General features: G+C 45.6%; 1 protein-coding gene across 6 annotated transcripts in view; it reads right to left on the bottom strand.

The window, feature by feature from the left end:
* Positions 1-1,999: 1,999 nt before the first annotated feature.
* Frmd4a (FERM domain containing 4A) overlaps positions 2,000-20,729 on the bottom strand; it is a 574,646-nt gene continuing 555,916 nt past the window's right edge. For 5 of the 6 annotated variants that reach the window (XM_013121372.3, XM_040755499.1, XM_013121371.3 and 2 more), the window contains 7 exons: positions 20,149-20,377; positions 17,961-18,017; positions 14,654-14,894; positions 13,767-13,931; positions 12,118-12,995; positions 10,349-10,445; positions 2,088-5,164 (listed from right to left, as the gene is read on the bottom strand). In XM_013121372.3, coding sequence (XP_012976826.1) covers positions 5,062-5,164; positions 10,349-10,445; positions 12,118-12,995; positions 13,767-13,931; positions 14,654-14,894; positions 17,961-18,017; positions 20,149-20,377 — 1,770 coding nt within the window. In that variant the 3' untranslated portion in view covers positions 2,088-5,061. Of the gene's footprint in view, positions 5,165-8,238; positions 8,311-10,348; positions 10,446-12,117; positions 12,996-13,766; positions 13,932-14,653; positions 14,895-17,960; positions 18,018-20,148; positions 20,378-20,729 lie in introns of all 6 variants that reach the window. The other variant, XM_040755497.1, reaches the window with a different exon arrangement.

Raw genomic sequence — 20,729 nt, 5'->3', positions numbered from 1 at the left:
TTATTGTGTTCTGGCCAGCCAAGAAGCAAGAGGCCTATGCTTGTAAGGATCTGCCACCACCCCTTCTCTGCCATAAAGAGCTGAAGTCTCTAAAACTGAGTCAAATAAAGCTGCCTTCCCTCTGGTTGTTTCTCTCAGGTACTTTGTAATAGTGATGAGAAAATACAGGAAGCCAAAAATAATTGTCAAGAGTAAGGAAGTCCAAGAACAGAGCTCTGGGATACTTCGAGGTCAGGGAGATGAAGATAAGGAGAGCTTCTGACTGATAGGAGACTATGGTCAACATGAGTGTTTCAGTCAAGCAAGGAGCATCGTCTGCATCCAGTGCCTGCTGGTAAGTCCCATAAAATGACAAAAGACAGTTAACTATTGCATTTGGCATCATGAGTCCATCTTGATGACTGGGTTAGATACAGCCTGATTGGAGAGAGTTTAGGAAAAATGGACACACGAAAGAGAAAAGAAATTACTAGCTTATAGGGATAAAATGTTTCTACTAAAAAAAAATTCCTCTCTCCCCACCCATCAATGTGGTGTTCGTTCGAACCCCTCCAGACCTTATCAATGACCTATCCACAGTATTGCAACGTAGACCGTCCTGATCTTGGCTGAATAGAAGTGACTTTGCTGGGAGATTGGTTTAGTGCATGTCAGGCAGGTTACACCTTACTGCCTCTTCCACCTTTTCCTGCCCTCAAAGAGGCCAGCTCCTTGGACAAGGACTGAGTGAGAGCTCCTGTCTATGTATCTATTCTAGTATCCCTGGGAATTGGCTGAATCTCTTCCCCATTTAATGCTTGTAGAGTTCCTTTAGGTATCAATCCTGTGCTTCTTTGCCTTATCCATGAGTACCTAAGCTTTAGAGGACATGGGTTCTGTACCAATGTGCAGTGTTTTGATGGAGGCCACTGTCTTCTCACCCGTCCTCAAGTGGCTCTGCACACCCCTTTTTTGGATGGTTTTGTGTAAGTGTTAATAGGTATTCTGGGAAGTAAGGGCTAGATATTTTTAATATTTTCTACAGGACCAGGGTGTTTACTTTGTGTTCTCTAGGAGTCAAAATAGAAACTAGAATCATGTTGACATTATGTAAGGAGAGAGGAAAAGGGATGCGTGCATGCGTGCGTGCACACACTCACATGTAAAAGGAAGCATGAGACAATGCCATCTTCCTGGGTTCCAGTTTTCATATGATGGAGCTTAGGACATAGGCTCATTTATGGCATCTTTATGCATAACATATTTACAAGAGGCCTTTTCTTTTTCAAGTGTAGATTATTTTGGGATGCTCTGATACTCCTCTAAGAAGTTTCCCAGACAGTTGTCAGAGTTCAGGAAGTTGTAAACACTGTTCCTGTAGCTCATTTTCAGACAGGTCCAGCTTCTCAGTGCATTGTTATTCTTATTGGCAAGCTTTGGCCTTCCTCTAGTGATCAGGAAGGGCTTTCCATCCAGGGTGTTCCTGGAGGCTAGACTTCTAGTTTCCTCTTAGGAAAGAGAGGTCTGTCAGGTTAGGGGTCGGATACATTTGCAGCAGTCTGCTAAAGCAAGCCAGTAGCCATATGCTTTAATTGGGGGACTTCTGTAAATGCCAATAGACTGTTGATTCAGCAGTACGACTTATTACTGAATTACCTGATTTAGAGGGTAGATAACTTAACAGAAACCTAGCCTCTACCAAGTCAACAAGCTTGTTTTTCTCATTTGGCAAACCAACAATACCATGAATACCTGGGTGTGGCAGTGCATTCCAGCACTCAGGCTGGAGGCAAAAACATTATGAATTCAAAGCCACCCTGGGCTATATAGTAAATTCCAGACTGAGAAGGATTGCAGAATGAAACTATCAAAAAAAGCCAAAACCAAAAGGAATACCATGGGTAGACTGATGGTGTCTGTCTATTTTAAAGAAGAGTCCAGCGCACCTGACATACAGATTTCAGGAGCATGGCTACACATTTATCATTTAGAAGCAAGTGTCCAAGAGGCGACTGGGGTGTTTTCATTTTGAAAATGCTTTAATAAGTGTTGACAACACTGTTCTGCAAAATGTAAAGGTACTATACAAATTCTTAATACAAAAAGAATAAATTAAAAGCAGATTTCTCTTTTTAATTCTGCAACTTTGTCTACAACATACATCTTTTTCATTGATTACAGTTGAACAGAATCCAGTAAAATCATTTTACATGCTCTACAGTCAGTTTCAGGAGCAACCTAATCTTTTCCCCCCATTATTAAACTAGAGTCCATTTTACACAACTTGTAATAAACTATTGACATGAATGGATATGTAAAACTTTACACCTAGTTAACTAAGCAGTAATTGGTCATCTGATAGCACCTGGATGAGGTTTGCTATATTTTAGAACTAAACTAATACTGAATGAAAACAAATTGGGATTTTAACAGTTTCAACACTCACCTGCATATAACAAAATAAACCACCCTGGCTCACAACATAGTCTTCTGGCTGAAGCAGGCAATTTCTTACATGTAGCCAAAGAATCCAATAGGGGCTTTAAATCAGATTGGGGGCTTCATACCTCATCTTCCTTTAAAGAAATGGGGATCTGTAAAGCGTTTGCAGGTGCTTGTATACAACACCTAGAGTGTTCACCACCACACTGACCATTTATCATCTCAGTCTCAAAGGACTAATGCTTATTATGTACATTGTATTAACTGAACACAGCTAAACAGTAAAACCTGTTTTACTTAATCTCTGTCCTTACTATCAGACTATCCTGACGGTGTTCACAGCTTCCATACAATTCCTCTCTGCTTCCCAAATGTATTTTTTAGATTCTTTCTGCCTCTCTCATTGATCCAACTGAATTCAGAACTCATTTTCAAACCACTGTCTATGTTATAACCTGTAACCATGTAACCTTGTCTTGTTCTTTGTTTCCCTTTGGACTTTTACTGTTGCACCATAGTTCAGTCTAATTATTCAGGCATCTCCTTTTGGAAGAAAAAAAATGACCCAATGTGTCACATTTCTTATTAGGGAAGGAAGGAAAAAAATTCCCCTAATAAACCTGCCTTTTGTAGCTCTGATCATCATACTAGGAGCAAAATAAGGTAGCCCCCATCTCCATTAAGCCCCAGATTCATCTTGTACCATTATCCAGTTTCCACCAATCCTACAGGATTACCCCCCTGCAGTGTTTGGGAAGAGTACAGCTTTTGAAAGCTAGAGTCATCAAGGTACCCGGCCTTGAATGGACCATAGAAAAATGGCAGAGGAGGCCTAAGATCACATGGTATGAATGCTCGTTGTTGACTTCCAGAGCTTTCCAAGCCACTGCAGAGTGAGCAGCAGGGTTAGTTCTTGCTGGCGTCCATTTCTTCCCTTTCTGGCCTGGTGGCGTCTATTGTTGCTCTTGGGTTCACATACATGAACAACAAAGGTTTTTCTTTGATGCCATAGCTTTTAAATCTGCTTTCCCACAAAAGTACTCCCACCCTGGCTCCTGTTCTTGGATGCCTTTCCCACAGGAAGTCATTTCAAAGGCGACCCCGCAGGCCCCACTTATATTAATTTACATGTACTACCTCCAGGGAAACTCTTTCGTGCCATCTTGAGTAACCCAACTAAGACTGTTCACTGGATAATTATTATAAAATTGTGAGGCCTTTGAAGATTGATGGCTTTTTGGTTGTGTGTTGAGCATAGCTCAAAACACATGTAAACGAGCAGCTTGCATGCATGCTTTTTTTTTTTTTTTGACTTCTTTTATCCTCGTGTTATCTGTGGACAGAGGTGGTAATCAAGGTCATGGATACTGCTGGAGGTGGATGGGCCCTTTGGGAGCCGAGTTGTTTCAACTCTGCTCTGCCTGCCGGCTGGTAGACACATAAAAATCTTTCTACCTAAGGGCATACTTGGGTTCTTTGACTAAGTGACACACAGGAGAGGTCCATCTGAGTTCTTTGTCACACACGTGTTAACAAACAAAATGAGCCACAACAGTAAAACACTTGAATAGACTGCAATGTGCTTTTTCCCTTGGTTTCCCATAAAAAAGAAAATGAAACGCCTTGTACAAAAAAGAAAGGTTACACTTTTACTGGCTGTTTTAACAAGAGAGAACTGCTTTTGGCAATGATCACCTTTAGCTTCTGACCAATCCCAAAAGGAAAGCAGCTTCGGGGGCATAGGCTGAGGCCCCTGCAGAGGGTGGTTAACAGCACCCTGCTCCTCCTCCCAATCTCTGTTTTCCTTCATGTCCAGACAGACAGATTCTGCATCTGTCAGGCAGCCAAGCCTCCTCCATCTTCACTGTCCCATAGGGTTCATTTCCAGGCTCTCAGGTAGGGAGAAGTGGACTGGACAGGAGATGGGTCACGACAGGACACAATTTACAAATGGTTGACTTTAACTTGTGCTGCATAGACGCAGTTTAGAGCTGAAAAGAAATTTCACCGCAGAAAAAAGTGTGTTCCTCTTGGCCCCGCCTGTCTCTTTATTGTTGAATGTGTCTAATCTTTGGCAGCATAGAACCGATTGTGATCCTCTGATGTCTCTGAAGCGCTGGTCTTCCTTTCACACTCTTCCCCTTAGGTACTCCTGCAGCTGTCTCACTACAGAATACAGAATATTTCCGGTGTAAACTGAGCATCCCCATGAGGCATCCCCTTGAAGCACTCAGTTGGCCTCTGGTGGCAGCTGGACACAGCTTCACAGTCTCTGCACACAGATAGGTCTGCTTTTTTCCATTCTCTACCAACGCTTCTCTTCCACGGGAATTGCATGTGTTGGCCTCCCTGACAGTTCCTGGCCTGGGGCTGTCATGGCAAAGGGAAACCACCAAGGTGCCATTGAGGATTGTTGTCTGGCTCTCTGGGCAAGAGAGCCAGGGGACACACAGTGGGATCGGAAACTTCTAGAATGTCTCCTCAGTCAAGTTTTTGAGGATGGAGGGGATGTGGAGACAGGAGAAAAAAAAGTGCCGAGGGCCGAAGCTGGTGCAGGTGACAGTGTGTCTGGGTAAGGCAACTGAGAGGCAGTGAGGTGACTCAGAATGGCGTGCGACGGTCAGAACAGGCCGGGCTGGCTCACACGAGGGTCCCGGGCTTGGCTTTTTCCTGCCCGTACCATTGGACATCAGCTAGCTCTGGATAGAGGGAGGAATCCAGGAAGCAGCTATCATTGTAGCTCCTGTGGACCCAAAGAGAGATGACGAGTTAAAAGGGAGCAGTACAGATGGGTCTGTGTTCAGGATACATGTGGAGTGGTGACATGCCCTCCTCAGATGGGCTGTCTTCCCTGCCTCTTAGAGGCGAGACGCAGCAGTCTCCATGGCACTTGGTGAATGGAAGGTATTCAGAGACCATAAGATTACGTTTCCCTGAAACCTCGGGAAATGCAAGTTAACACTCAGTGATCATGCAGGAACGTCAGAAATGCTCATGTTCATGTCTGAGACTGGCTATACTGCTGTTGGCCTGGGGAATGCACTACTGCTGAGAGCCTTCAGACTTCCAAACATGATTCTCAGATGCAGCCAGGGCCAAGGAGCCCCTGGGGCTGTATCCCTCAGGCCCAGGTATTCCTACATGACAGTCAGTAGCTTGCCTTACATCAGACCTAAGGGCTAACTGTGATTCTATGGTAAATTATCACTGTTCTGGAAGACTAATCCAAACAGGAGCCTTACTTTTTTTTTTGTTTTTTGAGACAGGGTTTCTCTGTGTTTCCCTAGCTGTCCTGGAACTCTCTCTGTAGACCAAGCTGTTCTTGAACTCACAGGGATCTGCCTGCCTCTGCCTCCTGAGTGCAGGGATTAAAGGCTGTGCCACTACCACCTGACTATGCTTTTAAAATCAATAATGTGATTTTATAAAAGTATTTTTGAAAACATACAGTTGGGACTGGGCCTGTAGCGCAGTGGTAGAAATCATGCTTAGTATATAAGGGTCCTGTGCTTACTGCTTAGCACCAAAATTAGTATAAAGTAAAAATATAGAAAAACATACAGAGAAGAAATAGCGAGTTCTTTGGATAAGTATTATTAGTAGGTTAGATGGGGGCAATTACTAACTATCAAGAAATGCTCACACAGATAAGTGGCTGCAGCCTTACTCGCATAAGGAGGTCTCGGACTGTCCCTAAGCTATCCTTCAGTTCCCATGTCTGGTGCCAGGAGGAGATGCCATTCTAAAGAGCAAAGTCCATGAAAACTAGAAAAATCCCAAGCCATCTCTGAGTATTCTGGTAGGCTTTCCTGACAGCCTTGTGCTTGGAGCACTGGAAGTACATGAGGTTAATTCTGATTAATGTAACTTTAGAAGCAAAGGCCCTTAGTTATGACTGCAGTCATGGGTGCCTGTGTATGTATCTGTACTTTGGGGGTGAATGAGTGGATGATTCTGTTATACTCATTCTGCAAACACTGTCTCCCCACTAAAAACTGACTTTTGTAAATTGTGTCAAAAGAACCAAGAACTTTTAGTGGGAAAGGTGGTTGAACTCTGCTGGAAACATGCCCTGCTCTGGGGAAACAGTCCCTTCATAGTGCTCCTGTGCCTGCCAGAGGGAACACGGGACCTAGGACTGCCAATTCTCCAGCCATAGTCACTGGCTCAGAGATGGCCAAGTAACTTTGAAAGCACGAGGATATTTATTTCCTCCATGTGGATGGAAACAACTAGTGAGCTCTGGCCCTAGCTTTGCCTCAGCTACCCAGCTATAGCTTATACATGCTCATTTGCTTAAGCTTTTCGAGTTGGTTTTGCTTTCCTATGCATCAAATACTGGTATGCTTAGAAGTGTGTTTCTGATACAGTTATGATGTGGGCCTCCTAGGGAATTGGAGACAAGGAGTCACACTAACAAATGTTTCAGAAGGGACACCTGTGAAATGCAGTTAATAGTAACTAAATATTGAATGATGCATTATCTCCGTAATCTATCTGTTAACTTACTAAGTCAGCTGGCTGGACATATTTGGGTTACTGAATAGTGCTATAAGTCAGTGGTCATAAAGCCAGGGTGGTAAGGCCTCTGTGTCATCGTAACTCAGTTGGCCAGGGTGTGAGCTGCTACCTAGCAGTGTTATCGTTAGTTCATTTTCAACTGACTCAAACACATGCCCATATGAGCTTTTACGTATACTTCTCAGGTCTCCATTACCATCCCCATCACTCAGCACATTTTAATCCCTTCATATTGGAAGAGATAAATGACTCAAATCCAATAATGTTCTTATGAATGTCATTCTCAGTCCCTTCATTGTCACCAGAGGATGAGCCGTTCATCTTCCTCCCCTGCTTTCCTTATCCCCATTTGGCCAACGGTAAAAATCGTTCATGGTCCTCCCATCCTACATTCCAGGCTAAAGCGCTGCTCTTGCTTTACTGTTCCCCCAAGAGCCCCGCTTGAATCCCACTTGTGGGTTTGGCTCTTGGAATGGTTTCTCTGCCTCCCTGCCTCCCTGTAGTTCTTGAAAGCCAGGCTCATGAAGTGTAAATGAGAATTAAAACGTATCCTGTCTCTGAATCTTTTTAGAATTTTAATTTGTAAAACACTCAGATATTATGTGGCAGTTTCTTACTCAGGGTTCAATTCTGTTTTTTTTTGTTGTTGTTGTTGTTGTTTTTTTTTTTTGCTAAAACTTTTTTTCCCCTTACCATTTTAGTGATCCCTGGTGTGCTTTTTAATTTCAGTGCTGTACAATTAGTTACTTAAATTTTCAGATCCCACTGCTTTGTGTTTGTGATAGGAGTGCCTTACAGATTGCAGGGTGTGGTTGATTCAGTAGCCAAGGTGGTGTCTGGGAGTCCTTCTGAGCTCCCCCGAGTAGTGGTCATGACTTACAAGCCACATTTTGAAAAGTAGGACTCTGGCATTTGGTGCAACATACAACTGTCACTGAAAAACACTAGGATGCAGTTACAGTATTTTGGGGACTTTAAACTGCAGTGATACAGTTTCTATAGATACTACTTACAAAAACAGAGTAAACAACAAACTTCTACAAATTGTTTTTTTGTAAAGTACTATGGGGGTTTCTTCTGGGAAGGAGAATGGGGATTGTCCTACATCTGATGTAAAAACACACACCCAAACATATAGCTTCATATGTATCTAGAAATAAAACATAAAAATAATAGCTTCCACACCATTCAGACATTTCCTACTGGAAACTATGACATGGGCAGAAGCAGCAAATATGCAGGACATCTGGATCACACATTCGTGGTCAGTAAGAACAAAACGTTCCCTTACAATACCTCTATTCATCAGTACTTTGGTGAGTTGGAGACTCAGACCCATCCATGATGGGAGAGTTTTCTGTTGCTTCTCTGAACAAAGGAAAGCGGAAGGAGGAAGAGAAGAGAGTTCATGTTACATAGAGGAACTGGCACATACGATTAGTAGCTTATTAACACACTGGAAAGACGCAATGATTATATGCCCATGTGTCTGACGAAGTAAGAGTCACGAAGAACTTTCAGTCTCTATCACCGAGGGACAAGACCTCATTAGTTATGTTAGGAAGGTAGGCGGTGGCAATTTTTACCCATTGTCTTGTTTACTTATCATGTTATTCTTGAATATTCACAACCTGGCAAAACACTGGACTCCAAGGACAGTGTCTTTTTGTTTCCAGTTTGTCTTGAGCCCTCACTGACTCCATGTGATAAAGGAGGCACATACAGGGGCTCCCTTGAGTGAGTGGGTGTGAGATGGATGCTTGTGAGTTTCAGAGACTATTTATTAGTCATATAGTTGGATCAGATAAAAATGGGCAAGGCCCGGAAACTTGAGGGTCCACAGACTTAAGGGTCCTATTTGGATGATATGGTTCAGCCACTAGAAGTATACAGATGTGTCACTCTTGTTTGAATTTCCTGGGAGACTCTTAGACCCTAAGCCAAGAAGCTGTCTGGATTCAGAGGTTATAGTTGTAAACAGGATGGTATGAACACGTGTTGTCAGCATTTTGTAATAAAAACAGAGAGGTAGCTACTGACAAAAGCCACACTGAGGAGTGGGCATGAGGAAATGTATGTTTTCTGATTTTTGGTAAGAGTAAAGAAGCAGCATGGAGTGGTTCAGTGGGCGTCCAACCATTGATCCTAGTGACCTGAGGGCTCATTTAAACACATCCAGTGGGTCCACCCCAGAGCTTCTGATTTAGTCAGTTTTCGGTAGGCCCAAAAAGATCCCAGATGAAGCCCAAACTGCTGGTCTAGGGTCCACATTATAGGAACTACCCGAAAAACATGAGGTGTATGACTTATTTTCTCTGTCTCATTTTTGAATCCAAAAGATCTAGATACTTCCCTTGCTAGGGAGTAGACAGAATTGCATGAAACTCATTTATGTTTGAAGAAGATGTTGGCCTGTGTGTTCATGTAAGTACCCAGTAAGTATTAGCTCCCTTCTCACCAAAAATGAAGTTTCCAGAAAAAGCCTGCTCTGAATTCAATCTAGATAAATGTGGAGGGATGAAGTGTCCAACGTGGGAGCCTAAGCAGTCAGCAGAACCAACTATGGGGCTGTGGTTTCCTTGTAATTCAGCTCACAGCTGTTAGATTTTCTCAGACATGCTCACCAGTGCCCACCAAAACAAAAGCTGCGGATGGAGCTGTATTTGGGGCCCATTTCCAGTAAATGACAGGTGTTGACAGAATGTAACATCTAAAGAGGCAGCAACCGAAGAGAGGAGCGGGGCTAAGTGACAGCATGTGATAAGAGCAAAGCAGGATACTTGTGTCTGCTTGACCCTTTGATGGATCAGAGCATCCTAACTGGCCAGATTCTTCTGCCCTAAGTCCACACTTAAAGCTACAAATGAGCCGACTTCCGGTGTCACAGGCTGAATCTTCTGTTCTGTGTGCAGCCTCTACTTAAAGGTCTCAAGGTGTAGCAGTCTCACTTTGCCGGTGACGAACAATTGCTTAGCCTTGACAGGAGCCCCTTTTTTCCAGGATGCATCGGTATTAAGACAGTGACCACACTGAGAAGCGTGCGTAGTATCTGGCTCAGGGTACTCTCCCACCCTAGACAGTTTTGCTTGGCATTTCAGGTTGGCCTGAGAAAAATCAAATGCTGTCTGGAATCGAATCCATTTCTTTGTTTGCCTTCCTCCATCCCAGGCATCACTACCCACTTTTCAGTAGAACCACGTAGACTTCATCCCCATCAAAGACAGTAGGCCAGCTGGGGAGAAGGTGACAGCAATACAGGGAGACTCTTGAAAGAAAGCATGAGCTGTCTTGGCATTCATTTGCCGATGCATCCTTCCATCACTGGGAACTCAACACTGATATTTTTCCTAGCTAATACAGTTTAGAGCTCAGAAGAACCAAGTCAACAGCGTCAGTGACAACTCACCCAGTCTGCCAGGTCAGGATGTGGTGGGGACTGCTTGGTGGGGTGGCTCCAATTTCACTTGACGGTGTTGAGCTTCTCTGGCTTTGAGGTAAGGCAGCTGTATAGTGGGGTGGGAGAAGCAGGGGAAGACAGATAAGACCAAGGCACTCATAACTCAGTGGCTAACCTAGTGGCAGAGCTTTAACCATTGCCAGACATGACCTTATAGGCAGGGGTTCAGTGACCCCATGACATAGTCACAGTGGGGAAAATACCTTTGTACCCCTAATTACATTTTGTCCTCCTAACTACGTTCCTCCATTCTGACTGAGGTCACAGGATGGATTCCCCCAAATGCACAGGATGAGAAGCCCCTATGTTTCTGTGGTGGAGACATGAGCATGGAGAGCTGCCTCATGGCATTTTAGATGTGACCCCTGTGTGAGGGTCATGCTTTATTGTAGGAAGAGCCTCCAGAAAATCCTCTGTTGTTTCAGACTTACCAGCTGCTACTTCAATAACCCCTTCAAATGAACATTTTTAATGCCTCATCCAAATGTAGGAGTTTACTAGTGGTGGAACACACAGAAATCTAGTTAAGAGAATTCAGCACCAAATAAATCCTACTTAGACGAATCCTTTGTATTTGGGGCGTAGTGGAATCCTTTTCTTCTGTCAATGTCAGATACAGTTCACTAAAATCTTAGTAATATCTGCCTGCTATCATTTAGTAAAGCATATCCTCACAAACACGACAATTTTGAGAGAATGAAACACTCCTATCCTTTTGCCATTGGTACTTAACCACTGGATCTAAGAGGACCAGAAGTGATCATGACCTTCAGATGGCACACATATCTTGCTGGAACTTGGTTTACAGCTCAATAGGCAGGGCAGGAAATATAGGACCTTGTAGTCCATGATGTACCCAGGACTGTGCAGATTTGTAATGTAGTCTCTGGAGCTTATTTGGCACGTGTGCCCTAATGAAAAGGGTATGGAGGCAGAATCTGCTACTTCCTTTCAGGCGACCCTGGTCCCCAATTGTTGGTTTTATTCTTCTACTGCTTACTATTTGTCTCATAATCGCCCCCTCATTTTCTGACTAGAGTCAAGGGTTGCAGTAATTTTGTTTACCACTAGAGTCTAAGTGGTCTGAGTATACAGATGAGCATCACTGATGTAGCAAAGGCAAGTGCTCAGCTAATGTTGGTTACTAGTGTTGTTATTTTATACAGAAATGTCTTAGGGGAAGCGACAGTTCTTCCTTCCTTTGCTTGGTTTGGCACTGCACAGTGCTTTGGTTCAAACCTCAGTGTGACACAGTATCAAGGATACTGAAAGCACCTCTGTGAAAAAGAAATGGCTTTGTGATGGTATCATGACATCATTGGGATAGAAAACGAGGAGCAGCCAAGCTAACCATATAGGACAACTGTCAGGTTCAGAGAGCAAACACTTCTTTCCCCAGGGCCTCAAGATCCAGGACCAACCTTTCTTGGCAAGGTTATTACTTGGGCCTCTAATCTACTAGAATTTTTCTTCACCAGGAAATAGTGCACCCTTGGCAGGATAAACATCACATGGCTTTCTCTCTTTAACTAGAAGGGTTAACGATAAGCTCGCTCTGTGCCCTTACCTTAAGGAAGCAACACTGGTGTTGGGATAAGACCACGGGCTTCCCACATTACACTACAAGGGCTCTAGAATAATGACTCCCTTTCTTGGCTGCAAAGGCTAGGCAACCTACAGGCTACCCACGTCAACCGCAGTCCTACCACTCTGCTCACCTGATGTGGCCTTGCACATCTGGGGCATCCTGGTGACCCTGCTGTGCGCCACGAAGGTGCTCTGGGAAGAGGTGCTGTACTGAGAGCCGCTGTCCGAGGAGGTGGAGCTGGTGTGCGACAGGCGGCTGTGCTCCTTGTGCGAGGCTGTGGAACGCTGGTACCATTGGCGCAGCTCATCTGATACTGCAGCACGGCCAGAGCCTTTGTCATGGGCGCCGTCACGCCCCAAGGAAGGAGTTCGCAGGATTTGGGAGCGCGATGGGGTAAGGCGGCCTGCATCGCCCTCGTCACCACCCCCACGCCAGCTCTCTTTGAACAGGCCACCAGCTGTGTAGGAATTGGAGGTCTTGAACTGTGCCTTGACGCTGTAGTGGCCCTCCTGGTCACTCTCCAGGCTGCGCACCACAACGGGTGTGGCACTACCCTCAATATACAGTGGGTACTCCTTGATGCGGTACTGCGAGCTCGGCTGGCTCTGACTGTGCAGGTACACACCACCGCCACCCGCACCTGCAGCCCCGCTGCGTGCTGCCAGGTTGGGCATGCTGCCGGAGCTCGCCGAGCCCAGTGCGCCTGCTGCCCGCTGCCGCTGCCGCTGCCGCTGCCGCGCCTTGGATGGCGAGTCCTCAGCCAGCGTTGAGTAGTTGGCGTTCATCTGTGCCGGGTAGTAGTGCTCTGAGCTCGAGTGGCTGGTGCACGAGGAGCAGTCATCCATGGGGTCCGAGCCATTGCTGCTACGAGTCCTCGGAGTGTAGAAGTCGGGGCTCCCGGTGTCATTCTCTGAGCCCAGGAGCTTGCCCTGGGACTCCAAGCTGGAACTCCGATGCCTAAAGTGCAGTGCAAGGCTGTGCAGTCTCGTGGGGCTGATGTCTACTGACCTGTGGGGAGAAGCAGGGTTGCTCTTGGGGTTCTGGACCAGAGGGTCCCATGAAAGCCACAGGACTGGAGTGTAAAAAGCCTAGGGAGCTCAGGGCCTCTAGCCAGTGGGTTGTCCTGGAAATCCAGGTACTTCTATAGGTTCCCCTAGAGGCGGAACCAGAGAAGTGGGAGCACTTCTAGGATTCACACACAAGGTTTCTTCTAAAAAGTGTTGACTGACCAAAATAGGGCTTTGTAGCATGAACAGGGCTTTTGCTTCTTAGGGAACCAAAGAATTACTACGTTCTAAGTATTATGTTAACCCCTTTAAAATGCTGATTGTAGGCAAAAGATCCACTGGGAACAAGTAAAGCTACTTAGAAAAGGAATGTGATTCAGGGAAGCCCACTTTCTGTTCATTTTTTCATTATAAATGAATATCATGAGGCATTAAAATGAGTCCAGAATAGATGCAAGCTTCAGGAGAAAGGTCTGTGAGGAATGGGGAGCAAAGATTAGCCTGGGGTGTGTAAGTCTGCTGAATTCCTACATTGACTGGTCTAGTTCTTCTGCCTCTTTCCTGCTAGGATCCATGTTAGCTCTCTCCAGGAGATTGGGATTCTCTGGCTTCACAAGTCTCTGGATATGGACAGTGGGCTCTATTGAGTGTCCAGGGTAATGTAGGCAGAATCCAGCCTGACTCTGGCTCACCCATTATTTGGGCTGCTGTGTCTCGTTGTACCAAGGTCTGGACCAGGAAGGCAGGTAGTGTGAAGGCTGAGCAGACTCACCTCGTGGAATGAACGTAGTGGGGACTCCGGACACGCAGGTCTGGGGTGGACGGCATGCTAGACTGGGAATTCCAGTGTGGGAGGCCTCGGATGGGACTGTTCTGCAAGGAGCTGCTTCCTCCTGCCTCAGTACAGCTTCCTGTGCTGGGGAAGCGCTTGTGGCTGCTGCAAGCAGAGGAAAACCATGCTGGTCACACTAATATACTGTGGCACCTTTCCCCAGTGGTAGGGGCTGACTAGCTTGGGACAGTGGATCTAAACTGTAGGGAAAGCTTGCCCAGGACTCCAACTCTCACTGCCTCACTTGAGGGAGCTTTGTCCCCTCCACCCCTGCAGTCAGCATAGGGCATTGTTTTCCAAGAAACAAAATACCTGTTCAGGCACCCTCTTGAGGCTGTGTAATTAAGGAAAATGAGGACAACAGAAGCAGACCTAAAGTATCTTCCAAGTAGTCATCTCTACGGTGTTGATAGTAACCTAGTAATGAGCTACTAATGTGCAGCTTGCATCTCAGCAGCTTGGCTCCAGAAATCGGCTGGAGGATGGCTTAGGTCCTGCACCACCTTGGGGACCCTCGGATTGGACTCTGCTTTGCCATTCTGGAATACTGGTGGCTACAATTTCCTAATTAATTCCTGTGGCATTTAATGGCAATAAAGCCATCTGCCAACAGGTTGGTTGTGAGCCAAACTTGGGTGGTTTTTTTTCCTTTCATGACAAATCCGTACTTCTCCGAAGCTGACAGCAGAGGGCTTTGTGAGCGAAGCTGAACTGTAAGTCCACGAAGGAAGAGAGTATCCTCTGGGAATACTGTGTGGGGCCACCCTTTGATTCTACTCAGGCATGGCCAGAGACCTCATTTGGGTGTCCCGGCCCACCCTACTCACCTGGAATGACTGTGGGAGGAGCGCTTCTTCACCTTCTCATAGGGCTCATCTAAAGATGACTCACTCCACATTTTGGGCTTTAAGGGTGACTTGTCATAGTCGGTGCGGTGATAGTGCATCTGCCTGAGCCCCTCCAGGGACTGTGGGGGAGGAGGCCTGTTGTGCGATGATGGTGGCCGAGGGGGGAGTCCCTTGTGCGGAGACTGTAGGGGGGATATTGTGCTGGTAACCTGAGAGTCTTCTGCACAGACAGAATGAGGAGAGACAACTGATCAGAGACCTTATTTCCACAAACCCAGAGATTTGTCACAACCCACCACATCAACACCTTGGAGCTACACATCAAAATACATACAAGGACCCTAGTGACGGTGCCTTGACTACTGGTCAATCCAAGTCAAGGCAGAGCCTTGTACAGGGCAGTAACTATCACTTCTAGTTAAGTATGAAGAAAGTCTGATTGGATTCAGTGCCACCAAGAAATGCTACTACATACTAAACAGGCAAATGTAGTATTTAATGTTCTTTTTTTTTTTTAAATTGGTGCTAAGGAATGAACCCAGGGCTTCACAAATGTGCTAAGCAAATGCTAAGCATGGAGCTGTGCCGTGATTTATGTTTGAAGAGGCACAAGACATTTCTCTTTTGCTTTGAGGGGAGGAGTTAACCTCCCTGAGGATTTTATCTGCTCTGTTAATCACCGTGTCCTCAGGGGTAGAATGACAGCTGGCACCCAGTAGGTACTCAATAAAATAGTCAGAGGAAAAAAACGAATTGAAGGTATATCTGTCAAGTATAATTAAGTACAGGCTGGTCTGGTTCTCTATCAGCTGTGCCTCCCTCACAAGCTACTTAAATTCTTTGTAATCTTTTCTGGAATATTTATTCTGTGATGTCAGGATGTAGCCCAGGGTTTCATGCATGCATGCCAGGCAGGTGCTCTCCATGGAGGTCTGTCCTCAGCACCCATCAAGGTATTTTGTTCCGGTAGCACCCTGCCCCTCCTTCTCTGGGGTACAACTTAGCACATCTGTATGCTAGATGACCTCCAAAGGCAGCAAATCCACTTACTCAAGGGGGGAGATGTCTCACCAGTCATAGCAACCCTTGCCTGTGATTCCATCAATGGGTAGACAGAGACAGACAAATCAGCAGTTCAAGGTCAGCTTAAGTTACATAGTGAGTTCGATACCATTCAGAGCTACCTGGGACCTGGTCCAATTGTAAACAAAACAACAATTCCCAACCAACAGGTGCTGTCTGGAAGGAAGTGAGTTCTGGGCAGGCAGAGGAGGAAGGAAACTGAGTAGATATGTGGAGGTGGGGGGAGTGGATAAAAGCAGGAGGTGTCACTCTGCTGGGGGAGCGGGCAGAGCCAGGGAGGGAGGAATTCTGAGTGAGCCTAGATAGCAAGAAACCTTGAATTCCAGGCCAGGAGTTGATATTTGGCCTAAAAGCTACAAGAAAACTTTGTTAACTTAAGCATAGATGTGGCGGGGTGAAGATCCTGTTTAACAACTACTGTTCTGGCAGTTTTCACCTGGGAAAAGTGGCAAGAGAGAGTAGGGAGGGTTTATGAAGAGATACGGTGATGGGAACCTAAGGTACGGGGGGGGGGATGCTCTCAGGGAAAGGGGGGCTAGAGGGAAATCCCACCAACCATTCATGGGATCCTATATATGTTTTTCAACTCTTGGTTTTTTCATAGCCTAATTCTCAGTCCCCAAAATTCAAAGGCCAAGTATCTGCTCTGGTCTACCCCTCAGATCCGAGTCCCTAGCAAGTAAGAGTCTCAACTGGGAACACAGGACACGGGAGGCAATTATAGCTCTCAGGAGGTCGGAGGCCTAGGGCAGGGGGGCAAAGCTGTAATCATGATGTCTTAAAATTAGCTAATGACTACGTACAGCTCTGGAAACTACTAGCACAAGGGAACTTCATCAACTCATTCCTTCCTCGGCAGACTAGGGTGGCAGAGATCAATGGTAGGACTGGGGGTCTCATATTCCAAACAGGTTTCTGTGCTCTCATGGAACATGCCTTCCCCACCCACTTAATGCAGCAGACAGTAAAATTCCACAATCTGATTTCTAATAGCAAGGCCAAAACAACTGGGTGACAAGCTCCTCAGGCCTTCCCCACATCAAGAGCAATCATTATTATTGTGGCAATTATCGTTATTACTGTGACTTGGGTAGGCCTTTTATGTTTTCTGTCTCAATAGCCACTTACCACTGGCTGCCTGAGGTTTTCCAAGAGGGCAAAAAAATTAACTACCAGTTAATAGATTTCCATATAATTAGTGCCCTCATCATGCAATGTTTTGGTTTAGCAATCACAGGAATAGCTTAGAAATTGTTCTAAATCTGGAATGCTTGCTTCTGCTGGAGGGGCAGGAAGAGCTTTCAACTTTGACTTTATAAGACCTGACCAAGAAAATATCCTGGCAATTGCCATATTTGAGAATACAGTCCATGTCACTAAAGGGACATTCCCACTCCTGTCTCAGAGAGGAGCAGATAGGCCTATCCTTCATGTAGCTAGACCTACAGTAGGTCTCAAGCTTTTTTGTGTAAACCCAAATCAGTGTCTACCTCTTTCCTCGTATGTCAGGACCTCCCAAAGGAAGATACACACAATGAAGGCTCTGTTCATTTAAAAAAAATCTGCCCCCCCCCTTGTTTTTGTCCTGAGGATAGAACTCAGGGCCTTGCATATAGACAAGTGCTCCAGCACCGAGCTATACTCACTCCCAGACTGTTTGTTTGTGACACAAGGTCACCTTCCTATATGGCTCAGGTGGACTTGAACTTTTGATCCTTCTGCTTCTGTTTCCACCTCTCATATACTGGGGTTACAGGATTAAAGCTCCCATGCCAGCCAAAAGAATGCTTTGGCTACAACAAAACACTACTTCATGAATATCACTCAGGGTTTCCAACCTCTTGACTTATCTGGACCTCCTTGAATCAAGAATAATCCTCTTAGGCCATACATTCCAGTAGTGTCCAGCCCATGGCCAACAGGTTACCAGAGCATACACATGTGTATTTTCTATGCTGTTGGAACACAGGGGCTATATGTGATCCATGGACTGCAGATTGGATAACCCTGGAAAATAAGTGTCAATGTAGCACTCACTATGAGCCCAACAGTGACCCCTAAGGAAGGAAAGAGCCTATAAGGAGTCCAGTCACTGTTTCAGCCTGTCTCTTTTCTGTCTATAAGGCCATTCCCAGACAGTGAACAGAATAATCCGAGTTTAACCTGGATTCCACGTTTAAGAACAAGGAATGGAAAAACCTACCATCTTCAAGAACAAGGGCATCAGAGAGGGAGCTGTCTTCACTGGCAATATTTCCATCTAGAAGACAAAAGTGAAAGTCTATATGGTTAACACGTTCTGCAAGCAAAGCCCTGTGTGTAGGAAGGAATAGCCTGCCCCTCTTCCCCATCTGGCAACACTCTTCCATCTTTTTTGCATCAGCAAGGAAAGAAGCCATAAAACAAAGATGCTGTTGGGTGTTTCCTTTAACAGTCTCTGTGGTGGGTTGTGAGCACACCCGCCCCACCCCAGCTTGCAATGGATCCTAGTCTTTGTGTACTTATGCTCTTGCTCATCAGATACTGTGGCTTAGCATGTCCTGGAAAGGTGGTGGGGCCTGGTTAAGCCACATCATTGTCCTAGAGCAAACTCGGGGCAAGTACCAGCCAAACCAAAGAAGTCAACAGCTGTTATTCAACAGATATGAAACTAGGGGAGGGAACTTAAGTTTTGCTCACATGGCAATAAATGGTTTCTCAATGAACTTAAGTCATTAGCAGAGAAAACAAGCACGCTAAATACAGACTCCATCTCTCTAAAGCTTATTTTTATAGTCACCATTCAATTAGGAGCACACCTGAGAGGGATTCAGTAAAACAATCCTCCCTCCCACTGGAGAAACTGAGGTGCTCCCAGGAAAGAGGGTTTGTCTGAAATGACTCTACTCTCTGGGAACTGCCAACAAAGAAAGGTGTAAAGTCTTCAGAGACTGAAGACTTTTTTTTTTCTTCAGGGATCTAAGGAGTTTGCTCACTCCTTACTCGATGGACCTCTGATAGAAACATTACTTCATTGTGGCGGTAAAGCGGGGAAGGTGGATTCTTGAGCAGTTAACAAACATGGCTGGAGGCTTGCATGCGAGCAAACAGGAGCTGGCATGAGGAATGGTTTACAAGCCAGGGCTGCCAGCAGGCCCAAGAGAATAGCTTTCACTCAGGTGGGTCTCAGAATGGGCTCCCCGAGGCCACCCGGTGGGACAGGCATCCTCAGGCTGCACCTCCCAGACAGAGCTCTGATGGTGGTTCTAGATATTTCTACAGAGCAGGGAAGTTCAAATGCCTTTGGGGAGGCCCCAGAGGAGGCAATGACAAAGAAGGACTGACTCACTGTAGCTCTGTTAGAAAGTGGGGGAAAGTTCCATCTTCGTGGCAAAGGACAACAGAATGAGATATGGAAAGATGGGCACATCTGAGTTCCTCGAGCCAAAGGATGGATTTATGACCAGCCCAGCCCAGCTAGGAACTCACTTTCTCCCTATTATTTGATAGACGAACTCCAGGGCGACGGAGGGCTTTGACTTTGATATCTTGTAATCCCCAATCCACTGCTGCTTCCTTAGTATACCCCTATTTTAGGAGATAGTTCTATATCTATACTATACATAACACCGGTTATCATTCTCACTATTTTAAGGGTTCAGGGCCTTAAGTGCACCAACATGGTTACACAACCACACCACCACCCATCTTCTCCATTGATAGGGGTTTCATTTCTCAACTAGAAACTTGTACTGACCCATCCCCACTGCCACAAGTTCCTGGAAACCCCTGTATCAGTTTCTGTCATCTTAGAACTAAGGTATTTTCAACATGCATTCAGATTAAAGATGGTAAGATTAAAGATGGTAACAGTGGGAGAGACTTGATACTTATTGGTGGATTTGAAGGCATTTCCTTCTAGTTTATCAATGTCTGAGCCAGGATGAGAACACATATTCCAGACAATCCACAAGGGACAGTCCAATCCTTCAAGCTACAGTTCTTGGGATAAGAAGCTCCTGCTAATAGAATTAGCTTGAGGGGGACAGACTGGGGACAGGGTGGTGTCTGTAGGACTTAGTCCAATATCCTAGCTATGTACTTTGTCTTCCAGTCTTGGGAAAGGAGTTAAGTCTCTGAGAACTGCAGGCTTCTGCTATGTTGAGGCTAGGCTGGGCTAGCACAGTAACCTCCATAGTTCATGGTGACATCGGAAAAGAGAGTTCTATGTATGTTCATCTGTGCCCCCACATTGATTATTAGGATGGAGCATCTTGGTACCCATTCTCTTTTATGGATGGACAATAAGGAACATGGGTGAGAGGCTACTTGGATCCTGCAAGGCTCTGACTTAGAACCTAACAGGACCTGGCTGTCGTGGAGCAGGGCAGGAGCTTGTGGATGGCACTGACCGTCTATGACTAGTGACGCCCTCTGGGTAGGTTTCTTCCCTGATTTGATGCGGTTCTCGTTGATTGCATTTTCAATCTCCTGCAGCTTCTTCAGTGCATTCAGATAAGAGGTTTTTCTTTGCTTTTTCAATTTTTTGCTGACATTGGGGTCACTGGCTAGGCGGCGGGCAGCCTCGGTGATCTGGGACTGAATTGCAAACTCCCGTTCCAGGCGTTCCAGCTCAGCTTCCTGTGGGAGAGAAAACCAATGCTTAGAGTGTCCGAAGGTCCTGCTGCCCAATGAGACCCTACTGTGCCTATCTCCAGTCCAGGCCAGTGTTTCTGATCGTCCTTTCTCCCACTTCTCCCAAGGTCTGTTGAATACTAAGCCTTGGAGCAAATTCAGAACCCATTACTATCATTTTCTTTCTACTGGGGCATAAGACACAGCACGACTTCTACAACAGCTTTCTGTTACTGTCCTCTAGGGTTTGTTCATGTGTGGACATCTTCTTATCCTCCCACATATGCCCTTTGACATACATCTTTGTGTGTCTCATGTTAGGACTTTTGGAAGATCATTCTGCAAATCCTAACTCTTC

The sequence above is a fragment of the Mesocricetus auratus genome, unplaced genomic scaffold (assembly GCF_017639785.1).
Source record: "Mesocricetus auratus isolate SY011 unplaced genomic scaffold, BCM_Maur_2.0 Super-Scaffold_100013, whole genome shotgun sequence".
Lineage (NCBI taxonomy): Eukaryota > Metazoa > Chordata > Mammalia > Rodentia > Cricetidae > Mesocricetus > Mesocricetus auratus.
The sequence above is the reverse complement of the archived record's forward strand: the minus strand, read 5'-3'. Positions and strand labels throughout refer to the sequence as shown.